General features: G+C 56.2%; 5 protein-coding genes across 5 annotated transcripts in view; 3 read left to right on the top strand and 2 right to left on the bottom strand.

Annotated features, from left to right (window-relative positions):
• The window catches only part of PTSG_11371 (motor protein), an 11,147-nt gene extending 10,362 nt beyond the window's left edge, over window positions 1-785 (top strand). Inside the window, exons 26-27 of the mRNA XM_004987574.1 lie at window positions 99-205; window positions 390-785. Of these exons, the coding sequence (XP_004987631.1) occupies window positions 99-205; window positions 390-441 (159 nt within the window). The 3' untranslated portion in view covers window positions 442-785. The remainder of the gene's footprint in view (window positions 1-98; window positions 206-389) is intronic.
• Window positions 680-5,420, bottom strand: PTSG_11370 (uncharacterized protein). Its single transcript, XM_004987573.1, has 12 exons — window positions 5,096-5,420; window positions 4,653-4,741; window positions 4,291-4,376; window positions 3,850-4,009; window positions 3,596-3,681; window positions 3,160-3,290; window positions 2,963-3,035; window positions 2,587-2,691; window positions 2,400-2,456; window positions 2,068-2,205; window positions 1,755-1,934; window positions 680-1,482 (listed from the first exon to the last, which is right to left on the bottom strand). The coding sequence occupies exons 2-12, from the start codon at window positions 4,706-4,708 to the stop codon at window positions 1,271-1,273; spliced, it is 1,284 nt and encodes a 427-aa protein (XP_004987630.1). The 5' UTR covers window positions 4,709-4,741; window positions 5,096-5,420; the 3' UTR covers window positions 680-1,270.
• A 17-nt stretch (window positions 5,421-5,437) lies between these two features.
• On the top strand, window positions 5,438-10,518 carry PTSG_13179 (uncharacterized protein). Its single transcript, XM_004987572.1, has 14 exons — window positions 5,438-5,774; window positions 6,120-6,173; window positions 6,341-6,416; window positions 6,670-6,736; window positions 6,961-7,362; window positions 7,631-7,747; window positions 8,005-8,118; window positions 8,344-8,456; window positions 8,738-8,842; window positions 9,046-9,179; window positions 9,354-9,429; window positions 9,605-9,674; window positions 9,913-9,969; window positions 10,094-10,518. Exons 1-14 carry the CDS (start codon window positions 5,760-5,762, stop codon window positions 10,140-10,142), a joined length of 1,449 nt encoding a protein of 482 aa, XP_004987629.1. The 5' UTR covers window positions 5,438-5,759; the 3' UTR covers window positions 10,143-10,518.
• PTSG_13178 (GDP-L-fucose synthase) lies at window positions 10,505-13,638 on the top strand. The gene is made up of 9 exons (XM_004987571.1): window positions 10,505-10,665; window positions 10,976-11,090; window positions 11,239-11,292; window positions 11,476-11,550; window positions 11,706-11,779; window positions 12,041-12,174; window positions 12,413-12,544; window positions 12,916-13,095; window positions 13,279-13,638. The coding sequence occupies exons 1-9, from the start codon at window positions 10,544-10,546 to the stop codon at window positions 13,332-13,334; spliced, it is 942 nt and encodes a 313-aa protein (XP_004987628.1). The 5' UTR covers window positions 10,505-10,543; the 3' UTR covers window positions 13,335-13,638.
• A 326-nt stretch (window positions 13,639-13,964) lies between these two features.
• On the bottom strand, window positions 13,965-15,000 carry PTSG_11367 (ornithine decarboxylase; the record flags this gene model as incomplete). Its single annotated transcript, XM_004987570.2, has 1 exon — window positions 13,965-15,000. A coding segment is annotated over one exon (1,036 nt), but the record flags the coding sequence as incomplete, so codon positions are not given.

Raw genomic sequence — 15,000 nt, 5'->3', positions numbered from 1 at the left:
CGCTGCTCAGAACATAGCATGCTTTCCGTGAACTCATCTCTCATGATGTTGGTGCCTTGCCCCTGCTCGGACTGCCACTCGATGTTGCTGTTGTGTAGACGATCAACTCGCTTCGCTACGCCGAACGCGTCAAGACCATCACCAACGACGCAAAGAAGAACGCAGAGAGCGCAGAGATCGCGCGTCTGCAAGAAATCATCGCAAAGTGCGTGTATGCGTCGTGTTTGTCTGTCTGTCTGTCTGTCTGGTTGTGTGTGTGTGTGTGTGTGTGTGTGTGTGTGTGTGTGTGTGTGTGTGTGTGTGTGGCGTCGGGAAAGGTGTAGCACTGGGCAGTGTTGCACACCGTCCAATGTCGCCATATCGCTCACATGCTTCTGTGCTGGTGTTAGGCTGAAGCGTGGCGAGGATGTGGACGATGAGCCGCAGGAGGCTGAAGCGTAATGTAATGCATTGCGCGGTTTGTGTTTTCAGACGTGTCACATCAGCTTGATGATGAGACCCGCCCCCCCCCCCTCTCCTTCCTATCTTTAAGATTGTGTGTGTTTCTGTATTTGCGTGTGTTTGCTGTTGGATGTTTGTTCACGTGCTGTTTTCACGTGTTGTTCTGACTCTTGCTGGCTTCTGTCTGGCTGGGCTTGCCCACAGAATGCAATTGCTTGTTCCCTTGCGCAAATAACGCTTCAGAGTGCTCTCGTTCATTTGGTTTCGATTCGAGTCAGTTTCCCAAACTCCCAACCACTCAGTACAATCAATGTATCAAGCAAGTAAGCAAAGCAAGCGAAACAAACAGAGCCAAGCAGAGAAAGGCACGCAATCCATCGGGCAGCAAGGCATGGCAGTAGAGCCAGCGATCAACAACAGCAAACAAACAACAGCCGCTTCATCAATAGCAGCACAGCCTCTCTCACATGTGAGATTCACCCCATGCAACATGATCTAGTATGTCAAAGACAACGGCAATGAACGTCAACAGCGATGAACGCAGCGCGCATAACATTCACCAACGAACAAGCAAACAGAAACAAAAGAACAGCAGGGCAAAACAACACAACTGTCACCACAACAACGGCCACACAACCACACAACAGCAAAACAACCCACCACCAACACAATCGCACCCACCATGCAGTACAGCAGAGCGCGAGACAATCTTTAACAGAGCGCATGACGCGCGCACCAAATGTTGCACCGCACAGAATCAACGACAAAACAGCCAGCGTCTTCTTCAGCCGTCTGTGGTTGGCGGCGCGGAGCAGCGGGCGGTGCCGGTTCAGTCCGGCAGGACACCAACGCGTCGGCTGTGGCGAACGCCAAAGGAAAAACCGCTGCCCTGGGAGGAGGAGAGCTGCGCGCTGTAGTTGCCGGGCCCGGGCGTGTTCTCCTGACGGAGCGACTTGAAGCGGCCGCTCATGGAGTATTGCGGTGCACTCCGCTTTGTATCCGCCAGCACCGCATACGCGTTGGGACCAGGCCCGTTGGAACCTGACAATGAAGATGGTCGTGGCGGTGGTGGTGGTGGTGGTGGTGGTGGTGATGGTGTGTGATACAATGGGGCAAGCAAGGTGAGGATTCCAGAAATGCGGCGCGAAAAGAGAGGGAGGGGGTGTATGAGTGTATGCAAGTGGTGAATGAGGTAAGGTACGCAGTGGCATGAACATACGAGACACAACAGCCGCTAATGGGTACCGAGCGACAATCTGGCCACCAACACTCACACCACCGCGGCGAAGACACGCGCGCCTCGGACGGCTTACTTTCGCGAGACTTGAGGCGACCGCTCATGGAGTATGCCGGGTTGGTGCGCGCCCCTGGCAGCGACGTGGCGCTGTACGCGCCGGGCCCGGGGGACGTGGCCGCCTTGAACGGCTTTGCGCGGCCCTTAATGGACGCAGCGCGGGTGTCACGCGCCTCCGCTGCACGATACGCGCCGGGACCTGCAATTGGTGCACAGCAGCAGGGGAGAGAAGAGCAGGGACAGGGGTTAGCAACGACTCGTTGAGAACAGGGGTGGGTTGACAAGTAGCAGGCAGGTGATGCAATGGTGGTTGATTGGCAGCGGTGGCAGACCTGGTGTTGATGATGCCTCCGCGCTGTCCTTGATGCGGGCGGCCATGGAGTAGCCAGGGGCCGTGCGGGCAATGGGGGCCGTGGTGACAGAGTAGATGGGGCCGGGCGATTCAGACACAATTTTGTCGCGCGCTCGACCTTCACCACCAGCACAGACAAAGCCGGTGGCGCGCACAGGGGGTATTAGGATGTGTTTGCAAGGGACAGAAGCCATCTGTCGTGGCGGGAGGCATGGAAAGAAGGACACAACCAAGAGAAAGGAGATGTGTGTGTGTGTGTGTGTGTGTGTGTGTGTGTGTGTGTGTGTACTGTTCCTTGTTTGAGTATTTCACCTTTGATGGACGCGGCCTTTGTTGACGTGGCGGACGGCATGTTGTACGAGTTGGGACCTGCACCCAATGCACGCAAAGATCCCTGTGTGTGAGACGCTGTAGGTCCAACCGACTGCGCACTTTGGCGTTCAAACGCACGCGCACAGGATAAGGCAAGCGTGCGCGCACATGTCGTGGTCGCGTGCACCTGGATTGGTGTTTCGGATGCGATCCACAGTCCGGGCACCCATGGAAAAACTTGGTGGCGACTGCACGGTAGACACGCGCGTGATGCTGGTCGCCTGGTATGCGCCTGATGGCCATGCAGTGAGCAAGAAACGGGAGTTAGGTGTTGCGCGCGCGTGTGTGTGTATGTCTGTGCCTGTGTGTGCCTGTGTGTGTGTGTGTGTGTGTGTCTGTGTGTGTGTGTCTGTGTGTATGTCGTTGTGTTGATGTGTTGATGTGCATGTGTGCATGTGGCTTCGTGCGTGCGTGTATGTGTCGTGTGCGTGTGTCAAACTGGCTGTGCTCGCGCAACTTGGCCGCTGTAACCAGCTGGAACACATTATTCTGGGAGCAAGTACCTGGCCCCGGCGTTGCTGGTGCAGAGCTGCTCTTGAAGCGGCCGCTCATGGAAAATGCCGGCGAGCCGCGCACCTGCACTCGTGGCAGTCGTTGGGTGACAGCAATCAATATGACGCCAATAGTGCGTGCGTGCATGTAAGACGAGCGCGTGAACGGAGAGGGGGTGGGGGTTTGAAATGGGTGGTGGGCACGATACCGTGGATGTGCGGTCAAGGCGGGTAGCGGAGATGCTGGCTGGTCCCGGGGAATCGCCCAGACGCCGCTCCAGGTGCCGCCCGCTCATGGAGAACGCCGGCGGTTTGCGCGCCGTCGACAGCCGCGTCGGCTCTGCACGTCATATGATGCACGGTTGGTGGTGAGGAATGCCGCACATGGCACGATAGGCGTCCCGTTCGAGCTCGAGCTTTTTTGACGCATGCACGGAGGCCGGCATGGACGTACATGCTACAGAGCAAGCGGTTGACACGGACAGACACAGAGAAAAAGGAGGGGGGGGGGAGCAGACACAAAATGTGCGCAGGAAGACAGCAAGAAGTCTTCACACACACACACACACACACACACACACACACACACACACACACACACACACACACACACACACACACACACACACGTGACACTGCACTCACCGACGACGCCGTAGTTGTTTGGTCCCGGCGAGAGGTCGGCCCTGTGGTCTCGGGCGCGGCTGGAGAGACTGAAGGCCGGGCTGCTCCTGCTCGTTCGGCGTCATGGGGTCACATGTGCAGGGGAGGCGTGAAGGGATGTGCAATGGAGGGGGTGGGGGTTGCGAGGCCGCCATAAACCAAACAAGAGCAAGATGGTGTGCACGCCTCGACCTGTGGGGACAACGCATAGGTTCGTGTCAGGACGTTGGCGGTACCTGACGCTTGATGTCATGTCGAGACGACTGATGGTGACGCTGGCCGGGCCGGGGCTGACAGAGGTGGTACGCTGCTGCGGACGGCTGAGCATGGTGTACGCTGGGGAGGTGCGGGTTGTTGACAGCCGATCTGCCTGCACAAGAGAGTGTTGTCCAGGGCCTTTTGTTGTTGTTGTTTTGGTTTTGTTTTGTGTTTTGTTTGTTTGGTTGGTTGGCAAGATGGCGTGTGGAGTAGGTGGGCATGAGGCAGGGATGGGTGAGTGGCGCAGATTACCAAGGACCATAAGGCGTGGCAAACAGAAACACTTGTGCAGAGGGAGAGATGGGGGGGGGAGCAGGAAGTGCACACACACATGCACACACACGCACACATGCGCACATGCACACACACACGCACGCACACATGTACACATGCACACACATGCTTGTTGCAACAAGGACCTGGAAGGTTGTCCGAGCGGGGGTTCTTTGGGCGACCGGAAAGGGAGAATGCGGGAGCGCTACGAATTGTCGATGTCTTGGAGAAGCTGTACTCCAGCAACACACACACATGCACACACACGCACGCACGCACGCACACACGCACACGCACGCACGCACGCACGCACGCACGCACGCGCGCGCACACATGCACACATACACATACACATACACATACACATACACACACACGCACGCACGCACACACACATACACACACGAAGGCAACACAGTGAGTTGCTTGTGGGCTCAAACAAAGAGTAGTATCTTTGCTGTTTGAGTGCGCCAACTCGGCAAGTGCAAGCGCGCTCCCCGACACACACCTGGCAGCGTCGTGTGCGGCTGGGCCAGGGGAATCTGAGGCGTCGAGGTGGAACATGATGATGATTGAGGTAAACGAAGGGGCGACTCGCTGACAAGTGGAGCGACAGTGGGTGGGAGTTGCTATGTGAGAATAGGCGAACAAGCAACGCGAAACTATGTGCTTGCTTGGTATTGGGCGATGAAAAGCGGTGGTGGCCGAGTCAAGCAAGCAAGCAAGTTCAGTAGCAAGGGAATCGTGGAGTCAGAAGCAACCAACCAACCAACCAACCACAAAGACAATGGTGAGCAGCGAGGATGCCAAAGCACAATACACAACCACACGCACGCACGCACACGCACACACATACACATAACACACACTCACACTCTGAAGCTGCTTCACCCATCCAATGGTTGGCAAGCAAGCAGCAGGGCCTCCCAACCAACTAACCAACCAACTAACCAGCCCAGGATGGAGGTTTGTCCGGTTTGTCTGTCAGTCAGTGTGTGGTGGTTGGATCGCCGGCTGATGACGGTCGCAGGTTTCCTTTGCTGTGCCTGCTTGTTGCTGCGCTGCTGCGTTGCTTCCACAACCCCACACCACTGCACACAACTGTCTCTGACCCAAACAAGTGAAGCAATGCAACCCAAACAAGACACCACACACACACACGCAGCAGCAGAAGCGGAAGCGCGCACAAAAACCTCTCCCTGACAAACGGAAGATCGTGGTTGCGAAAGAGGGGACGGTTCTTTGAAAAACACGGCTAATCCTCGTTGGCCCTGATGTCATTCGCAATTTATGCTGTCGTCGAACACATCATTCGCACGACCGTGAGGGCGAGACTTGTTCGACTTCTTCTGCGTTCGCTTTGCCCCAGCTGTTCTGTCCACCACCACGCGGCGCGAAGCACACCACGCAGACCAAGGAAACGGGTGTTTCCCACACGTGTGCCGCTTGCTGCTTGCTTGTGGTCGCCAACAACTTCTTGGCAGCCACAACAACAAACGCGAAAATAGCGCAACTGGAAGTCGCAAGAAGAAGGCCTTGTTGCTGGTTGCTCCCTCGCTCTCTGGCTGGCTGACAGCAAGATTATCACGGAGGAAGGAGGAGGTGGACCATCATCATGATCACCTCACTGGTGCGGACAGCTGCTGCTGCTTGCTTCTTGTTGTTGTTGTTGTTGTTTGTTTGTTTGTTTGTTTGTTGTTGTTGTTGTTTGTTTGTTTGTTTGTTGTTGTTGTTGTCACTTGTTGTTGTTGTCACTTGTTGTTGTCACTTGTTGTTGTTGTTGTTGTTGTTGTCACGTTGTTGTTGTTGTTGTTGCTGTTGTTGTTGTTGTTGTTGTTGTTGTTGTTGTTGTTGTTGTTGTTGTTGTTGTTGTTGTTGTTGTTGTTGTTGTTGTTGTTGTGACCTGCATGTTCTTATCGTCTCGTCACACACACGCGCGCGCAACTGAACCCCCACCCGCCACTGCCTGTGCCAGGTTGCTCTCCCAGTGGAGATTGGTGCACGCGACGCCGATAAGCTGCGCTGCCAGGTGCAACCCCGTGTGTGTGTGTGTGTCTTTGTGTCTGTGTCTGTGTGTCTGTGTGTCTGTGTGTCTGCCTACCTGCCTGTGTGTGCGAACCTGTGTTTCCTTGACAAGCGGCCCGAGCCAGAAACACGTGCCTTGGGCTCATCTGTGACCACCGCGTCTTGTCCTAGGTTCAGCACGCGAGTGGCTCCACGGTTCGCTCCCGCATCCGCCTGGAGGCCGCGAATCACAGCGCCACACATGACGGTTGGATGACGATGGACTGCTTGTATCTGTGCGTGTGTCTCTGTTTGTCTGTCTGTCTGTTTCTGTGCCTGTCTGTGTCTGTCTGTCTGTTTCTGTACCTGTCTGTGTCTGTGTGTGTGTGTGTGTGTGGTGCTGTGCTTGTTGCTGTTGTCGTGCGTGTAGACTGGCTATGATTGTGGCGTTGAGGCTTGCCCTGACCACCATGCCACACACACACACTGTCTTTCTCTCTTGTTTGGTGCTGTGTGTGCAGCGCTCAGGATATCCTTCGTTCCCGCCCAGTCGGGTCTCTTTCAAGCAGTCATCCTCATCAACGACAGGTGTACACACGGGCAACCGATGCAGACACAGGACACCCACACTTGCAACACGCGATTGTCAACACACGCACGCACACACACACACACACATACACGCACAAACACACACACGCACACAACACACACACGCACACACACATACACGCACAAACACACACTTACACACACCTCACGTGCACATGCGTCTGCCATTGGTACATGTGTGGTGGCTGTTGCGTGGACAGGGAGGTTGACCCGGCCTATGGGGTGTATGTGTCTGAGAAGGATGCAGCGTCCACCAAGACAGTAGCGCGCGTGCTCGAGCCTCTGCCATCTTTGCCTGCAGGCAACCACGGGCCGGGCCGGGCGGTACGGGCCGACGTGGATTCGCTGGCGTGCGAGATGGCGGCGATGGCGCCGGTGCATGACTCGCAGCGGCGGCAGAAGAGCGGAAAGGAGCGCCGGAAATCCCGCAGCAGGCGCCGAACCCGCGCTGATGGTGACGACAATGACGACAATGACGACGACAATGCTGGTGTTGGACACGATAACGTGCCCGCTGTTCGGCGGGAGCGGGTGGAGACGTGGACGCGGGACCAGGCGCAGCTCATCCACGCCGCACAGACCGCAATCAAGCCCTCAAAGTCGTGAGTTGATGTTGTGTGTGCGCGTGTGTTGTGTGTATGTGGGGGGGGGGGGTGGTTTGTGTCAGTCTTGTGTGCGTGTGTGTTGTGTCTGTGTCTGTGTGTGTCTGTGTGTGTGTGTCTGTGTGTGTGTTGTCTGTTGTGGTTTTGGGTGCCTGCCTTTCCTGCCTGCCTTTCCTGCCTGCCTTTCCTGCCTGCCTTTCCTGCGTGTCTGTGCTTGTCCATGTGCACACGAGCCACGACCGCAACTCACGAGCGGGAGCGGCCACAGGGAGCGGCGGGCGAGCAGAGCAAAGGAGAAGGCGGCGGCCCGCGCCAACGCCAACGACCGGCTCAAGTGGCGCAAGTCGGCACCAGAGGACCTCGCCATCCCGCGCTGCCAATCAACGTGTGTTCCTTGGGCCACAACAACAACATCACAACAGCAACGTGTCACACAAACATACCCACATACACACACATGCAGACATACACACACACACATGCAGACATACACACACATGCACATACACACATACACGCGCGCACCACATACACACACACACATACACACACATGCACACAAATGTACCGCGCAGTTGTGTGTGCTGTGTCATCATCTCACATGACCCTGCCTTGTCTTGGGCGAATCAACCCAATCCCCAGCCCATCGCGGCCTGTGAAGCGGTCGGCAGATGCATCTCCGACGCGCGCCAGCGCACTCGACCCGGGCACACATGCCGCCACCGCCCACACCCATCGCACTAAGACGAAGCTCGCGTGCGTATTTCCCCAGAGGAGATGGATGTTGGTGGCCACGCCTCTGCTTTCATGAGGCGCCACCTGGTCACGTGTTCCGCTTCACCTTTGACGTGAACGCTGTCCTGTCATGGAGCACATTCACCGATGCTGCTGCTGATTCTTCTTCTTCTTCTTCTTCTTCTTCTTCTTCTTCTCCCCGTCGTTGGCTTGGCTCTTCCTCTGCCTCCTCTCCATGCTCTGCAGGTCGCTGTGCTGCGCTACTGCTGATGGTGTCGTGTACTGCCGCCGCGATGCCATTGCACTCGTGGGCGAATCCGACGCCGCCGCCGTCCTCGCCATTCTCCAGCACCCGAGAGGTCTGTGTGTGTGTGTGTCCGTGTCTGTGTGTGTGTGTGTGTGTCTGTGTCTGTGTGTGTCTGTGTGTCTGTGTGTGTCTGTGCGCATGCGTGCCTGTGCCTGTGTCTGTGTCGATGTCTATGTCTGTGTCGTGTCTGCCTGCCAGCCTGCCTTCCAGTCAGCCTGTCCGCTTGTCCGTGCCTGGGTGTCTGCGGGTGTTCATAGCGCCATGTGTGTCACCATGCTGATGCTCGCAACACCCCGTGTCCCTCGGCATTGTCTCGCATGGTGTCGCGTTCAGCGGATTCGCCGGCGGTGCGCGATCCAATTGTCGTGTCCTCCGCCCGATTCAAAGACGTGAAGAAAAGCCTCAAGGCCTTTCGCGCCCTCCCCTCATACGCACGAGGTAATGCATCATGCTTTGCTGCAACGTGGCCCGTATTCGCCATGCCAACCTCGCCCCCTCACTACGCCTCTGCTCGTGTGTGTGTGTGTGTGTGTGTGTGTGTGTGTGTGTGTGTGTGTGTGTGTGTGTGTGTGTGTGTGTGTGTGTGTGTGTGTGTGTGTGTGTGTGTGTGTGTGTGTGTTCCTTGTGCGCTTGCACAACAGGTGCGGCGAAGCTGCCGGACGCGCGCGTGCTGCTGTGCACGATCATGATGAAGAAAACACGCCTATCCCTGGAAACAGCCACCGTCCACGCTCACGTCGTCGACGTCATCACCAACCAGGACATCAAATCCTCCGTGCGTGCTCTCGCAATGTTGTCTGGCGCCGAGTGGCCGGCTACACACTCGTGAGCGACAATGCGTTTTCCTCTTTGCCTTCTCACAGCTTTGAGTGTGCCTCTGTGTGTGTGCGTGTGTGTGTGTGTGTGTGTATGTGTGTGTGTGTGTGTGCGTGCGTGCGTGTATGTACAGGTGGTCATTTCGGAGCACGAGTTTGTGCAGTCGATGCTGGAACTCGTCAGCGACGCGTCTCGCTCCTCCCTCAAAAGTATTGCAAACATGTAGACACATGCATGTACACGAGCACACACAAGCACACAAAAAACACACGCACACACATGCATGCATGCACTTACACGAACTAACGCACGCACGCCTGTGTTGCCCGGGGTATCGTGTTGTCTTGCTCATCCTGCTGGCTGTGCTGCTGTCTGTAACTACAGAGAAGTCGACGGCGGCGCGCAAAGCAAAGAAGCGCCAGTCTGTGGCGGAAGGCATGTTTGGCAACAACTTGTAAGTCGCACGTGCGCACGTGTCTCTTTGTGTCTCTGTGTGGTGGGTGTGAGTGTGGGTATCTGTCCGTCCGTATGCTTGTCTCTGTCTCTGTGGTTGTGTCTCTATGGTTGTGTGCCTACTTTTCTTTGTGGTGTGCGTTCTGTGTGTTTGTGTCAGCTGCTGCTTGCTTTTCGCTTACGTGTCACGTCCGTCTTTCTCTTTGTACCACCTCACCGACACTCTGTTGCCGATGCAGTGCGGGGTCACCGCCAACCGCCAACGCTGCGCCGCTTCGCGCCTCAAAGAGCGCAGCGTGAGTTTATCCTACGCTGCGTTGATGCGACTGCCTATCCCCATGGCGTTTTGACGCCCGCCACCCTTGCTCTTTGTGTTGGTTTTCCCGCTCACATTGCCTTTGCTTCTCTTTCTGCCGACAGGGACGTGTTCTCGGGCGACTCGCGTGCAGACGCGTGGATGATGTACTAATTGCATGTGTTCCGAAGACGCGACAGCAGCAGCAGTCCCAGCACCTTTCCACTGGTTACCACCACCACCACCACCATCATGGCCCTTTTACTCCTATTTCTAGCTGCACCCCGGAACCCGTCTTGTTCTTTCACTAACTGCGAATGTTATGTATGTTACACGCGACGGAACGCGACAACGCTGTTGCGTGTGTGTGTGTGTGTGTGTGTGTGTGTGTGTGTGTGTGTGTGTGTGTGTGTGTGTGTGTGTGTCTGTCTGTCTGTCTGTCTGTCTGTCTGTGTATGTGTGTGCGTGTGTGTGCATCTGTGTGTTGTTCGTGTGAACGTAATGGACTGAAATCAGTCTTGTGTCATTTAAACAACCAACCGCCAACAAGGAACGAGAAAAAAGCAAGCAGCACGATGAAGGCGATTGTCACAGGTGGCACTGGCCTGGTTGGCTATGGCATTCGTGCAGCCGTCGAAGCGGACAAGCGTGAAGATGAGGAGTGGGTCTTTCTCTCTTCTGCTGACGGCGACCTGACGTATGTATGTGTGTGTGTCTGTGTGTCTGTGTCTCTGTGTCTCTGTGTGTCTCTGTGTCTCTGTGTCTGTGTGTGTGTGTGTGTGTGTGTTTGTGTGTGTGGACGTTGTGTGTGTTTTTGTGTCTGTCTGTCTGCATGTGTATGTGTGTCGTTGTTGCTAGCGCTCTCTACCTGTCTGCCTCCGCGTCTCTGTCTTTGTCTGTGTATCTGCGTCTGCACGTGTTGGTTGTTTTTGCTTGCTCTCCCCCCCCCCGCTTCTTCTTGACCCCAATGTGAATGACGGCATGGTTGCTGCGCTACGTCGATGCAGGGATATGGCTCAGTGCGAAGCCATCTTTGCTCGCCACAAGCCCACGCACGTGATTCACCTTGCAGCTCGCGTTGGTGGCCTCTTTGACAATATGAGCCACAACCTCGACTTTTTGGTGGGCAGCAGCTTGTACCGATTCCCTCCCCCCGTGCGCGCGTTCCTGTGCGTATCCTGGATATATTCTGTGCTTGAGTATACCCTGCTGCTGTCTCACAACACGTCGCTATTTCAAAACACACACACGCGCGAGTGATGCCTTACAGCGCCAGAACATGCTGTTGAACATGAACGTGCTCGAATGCTGCCGCAAGTTTGAGGTTCGCTGCGCTCGTACATGAGCATCTGCCGATGTTTTGTTCGTCTCTTGTGCCAACTATAAAACTCGCGAGTGTTTCCTGATGTTCTTGCCCTGGCGTTGCTGCTGGCCAGCGCCAGTTCACGTTTCGTATGCGCTGACCACGCTTGCGATCTATGCCTGAACGTCGCATTTTCGTGTGCAGGTGAAAAAGTGTGTGTCGTGCCTCTCAACGTGCATCTTTCCCGACAAGACAACGTACCCCATTGACGAAACCATGGTGTGTTCCCTCCCCCTGCGTACACACACGCACACGCACCCGCACACGCGCAGACAACAAGCGTGCTTGTGCTTGCGCCTTGTGCTGGCGACTGTTGCTCTGAGGTAATCTCATCTTCATGATGCTCCGTGACCTGTGCACACATGCCGCCACAGCTCCACAATGGACCGCCCCACGACTCCAACTTTGGCTACTCGTTTGCGAAGCGCATGGTGGATGTCTTCGACCGGTGCGTCCATCCGGCGTGCGCTTGTCTGTCTGTCTGTCTGTCTGTCTGTATGTATGTGTCTGTGCCTGTGTCTGTGCCTGTGCCTGTGTGTATGTGCATTTTGCCTGTCTCTCTGTACGTCCATCCATCCGTCTGTCTGTCACTGCCACTGTCCCTCCAGCACTGTCCTCCAGTGAATGTATCGGAAATTATAGCTGTCTGGCGAAGGCCGCACTGTTGATGATCGGCACTCTTGACCGCCAACATGCATGATCCATGCAGGGCATACCACGAACAACACGGCTGCCATTTCACGAGCGTGATCCCCACCAACATCTACGGTCCCCACGACAACTTCAACATCCAGGGCGGGCACGTGATTCCAGGTCTCATCCACAAGGTCTACAAAGCAAAGAGTATGTACACATCACCCGCCCCTCTAATGACCACCCGGCTGACTACCCATACAGAATCCTGTGCATGTGCGATGCAGAGCCTGTTACCTTGTGTGCTTGTGTGGTGTCTGCTGCGTCTGTGTTTCTGTGACTGCCTCGTCCTCGCTCATCCACGAAAGCCCTTGATTGCCGCTCACGCCATCATCACGAACATCATCACCACCATCATGACCCTCGTGACCATCGTTGCCACCATCAGCTCAGGGCGAGGCGCTGACGTGCTGGGGGTCTGGCTCTCCCCTGCGCCAATTTGTCTTCTCCGAGGACCTTGGCCGCCTCATGGTCTGGACCCTCCGCGAATATCCAGAGATCGACCCAATCATCCTCTCAGGTGACAAATCGCTTTCTTTGTTTGTGTGTGTGTGTGTGTGTGTGTGTGTGTGTGTGTGTGTGTGTGTGTGTGTGTGTGTGTGTGTGTGTGTGTGTGTGTGTGTCCGTCTCTGTCTGTCTCTCTATCTCTCTGTGTGGATTTATTGTGGATGTATGTATCCCCCGAAAGCCACCCAGGCATGCTGTCTGCACCTGCGTGCCTACCTTCTCTCTCCCTGAGTCTCTGTGACTCTTCGCCCCTGATCCAAACTCACACGTGACGTGATGTTAAACGCAAATGTTCGATTGCTGTACGTTGGCATCATGCTGTGTTAATGTACACACAAATGTGTGTGTGTGTGTGTGTGTGTGTGTGTGTGTGTGTGTGTGCAGTGGGGGAGGAGGACGAAGTCTCCATCCGTGATGTTGTGCACATGGTCGCGCGCGCCGCAGACTTCCAGGGCGATATCGTGTTTGACACGACAAAGGCCGACGGTCAATTCAAAAAGACCGCCAACAACGCCAAGCTGCGCAAGTACCTGCCGGACTTTAAGTTCACCCCTATCGAAGAAGGTGTGTGTGTGTGTGTGTGTGTGTGTGTGTGTGTGTGTGTGTGTGTGTGTGTGTGTGTGTGTGTGTGTGTCTGCCTGCCTGCCCGTCTACCTGTCTATGTCTGGTCCGTCTGCTCCTGTCTGTGGCTGTCAACATCTGCCGTGCCTTGGCACCATCTCATGACCAACAAAACCTGCACGACAGGCATCAAGAAGAGCGTCAAGTGGTTCTTTGACAACTACGATTCGGCCCGCAAGTAGGCGATACAAGGACGAGACGCTCAGTTTCGTTTCGGATCACTGCGTACTCCAACCACATATCCACGCGCTTTCGTTCTTTCGTCGTCCTTGCCCCCCACCGCACGCGCGTGCACTCGCCTCACTCCTCTCTTCGCCTCTTCTGCTGCACGTTTGTTTGACCAACAACAACAACAACTGGGGCTGGTGCTGTGCTTGTCGTGTATTTCGTCCGTCAACGGAATGATACACACAAGAGGTCACACGCAGGACGCACAGCGACAAGGGGCCTTTGCGCACCACATCAAACAAAGTAACAAGGTCAAGAGGCAACCAATCCTCACCACGCCCAACAGACGCAATGCAATGCGATACAATCTGAACACCACCACCACCAACCAACAACAATGACACGAGAAGGCAAACAATCGAGAAAGAAGGAACACGGCGAAGCGTAGCATAGCGTAGAAGCACCAAACACAACACCCGCCACCACCACCATCTTGGGAGTGCAAATCACAACCAAACTAAAAGACAAGAGACATCGTCATGCAATAATGGACACCAGGTGACAACAAAAAAGATTCAACCGAAAAACACATGCATGTGTGTGTGTGTGTGTGTGTGTGTGTGTATGTGTGTGTGCAGGCGCCGCTAGCTGACAGGTGTGGGGATGGGCACGGCATGGCCAACTGGCTTGGGTGCTCTCGCAATGGCAGCGGTGGCGGCGCCAAGGGTGGCAGTCACCGCAGGCGTGGTGGCGGCGGATGGCGCAACAGCAAATCCGGCGGCAAGTGGCAAGGCCGCAGGCACGTGCGCGATGCCGTCCGCGGCGGGGACGCGTTGCAGGTCAACAAGGACATGGCTGAAGGTGTACACGTGCTTGGTGAGCGCAAAGCCGTTGAACGTGCTGGCAGCGCACGAGGTGTACGCGCCCATGTTGTCAAAGACAAGCCAGTCGCCCACATCCAGCTCCGGCAGCATCGTCGACGCCTGCACGCAGTCGATGGAGTCGCACGTGGGGCCCCACACGCTGCTCTCGTGCAAAACAGCGGCGGCAAGGTGCTCGTCGTCCATGGCCGGCACGCCGTTGCCCGTGTACAGCACCTGCGCTTGCACACGCGCGTGGTCGAAGATGATACAGTTGAACGACTGGTACACGCCGTCATTCACGTAGTACATGAACTTTGGTGGCGGCTCAGTGGCGGGGTGGGGGGTGGCGTTGCTCGCAGGCGTCGTAGGCGTCGCACCCGTCGTTGCCGTTGGTGTGGTGGCCGTCACATCCACCACGCGGCGCTTGGAAGTGATGCAGACAGCCAGCGAGCTGGCGGACGCAACATAGTACCAGCCCGGCTCAGCAATAATGCGGAGACCAGGCACCGCCGAGGGCGGGAAGTGCTCTGCAAAGGCGCTGCGGAGCTCACGCGCAATGTCCTCAAACCGGACTGCGGCCGCTGGCGTCGCAGCGGGATCATCTCCCGGGAAACCGCCCCCAACATCAAGCAGGTGCGGGCTGAAGCCGAGGGCTGCTGCCTCGTCAAACACAGCGCGCGCGCGTGCAACCGCATCGGCAAACGCGCGCGCGTCTGTGGCGCCGCTCCCAACGTGGAAGCTCACCCCTACCACGTCCAGTCCAAGCTGGCGGGCCAGCTGCAGCAGGTGGCCGGTGACAGCCGGGTCTGCGCCAAAC

Source organism: Salpingoeca rosetta (genome assembly GCF_000188695.1).
Source record: "Salpingoeca rosetta unplaced genomic scaffold supercont1.45, whole genome shotgun sequence".
Classification (NCBI taxonomy): domain Eukaryota; class Choanoflagellata; order Craspedida; family Salpingoecidae; genus Salpingoeca; species Salpingoeca rosetta.
The sequence above is the reverse complement of the archived record's forward strand: the minus strand, read 5'-3'. Positions and strand labels throughout refer to the sequence as shown.

Excerpts from the sequence above, each read along its gene's own strand:
- PTSG_13178 (XM_004987571.1), top strand. The coding sequence starts at position 10,544 with ATGAAGGCGATTGTCACAGGTGGCACTGGCCTGGTTGGCTATGGCATT. Across the intron at positions 11,091-11,238 it reads GCCACAACCTCGACTTTTTG|CGCCAGAACATGCTGTTGAA; the intron begins GTGGGCAGCAGC and ends GATGCCTTACAG. Across the intron at positions 11,293-11,475 it reads AATGCTGCCGCAAGTTTGAG|GTGAAAAAGTGTGTGTCGTG; the intron begins GTTCGCTGCGCT and ends TTTCGTGTGCAG.
- PTSG_11370 (XM_004987573.1), bottom strand. The coding sequence starts at position 4,708 with ATGTTCCACCTCGACGCCTCAGATTCCCCTGGCCCAGCCGCACACGAC. Across the intron at positions 4,377-4,652 it reads GCCGCACACGACGCTGCCAG|CTTCTCCAAGACATCGACAA; the intron begins GTGTGTGTCGGG and ends GCTGGAGTACAG. Across the intron at positions 3,036-3,159 it reads GCCTTGACCGCACATCCACG|GTGCGCGGCTCGCCGGCATT; the intron begins GTATCGTGCCCA and ends CCACGAGTGCAG.
- PTSG_13179 (XM_004987572.1), top strand. Across the intron at positions 7,363-7,630 it reads GCAATCAAGCCCTCAAAGTC|GGAGCGGCGGGCGAGCAGAG; the intron begins GTGAGTTGATGT and ends GAGCGGCCACAG. Across the intron at positions 9,180-9,353 it reads ACCAGGACATCAAATCCTCC|GTGGTCATTTCGGAGCACGA; the intron begins GTGCGTGCTCTC and ends GTGTATGTACAG.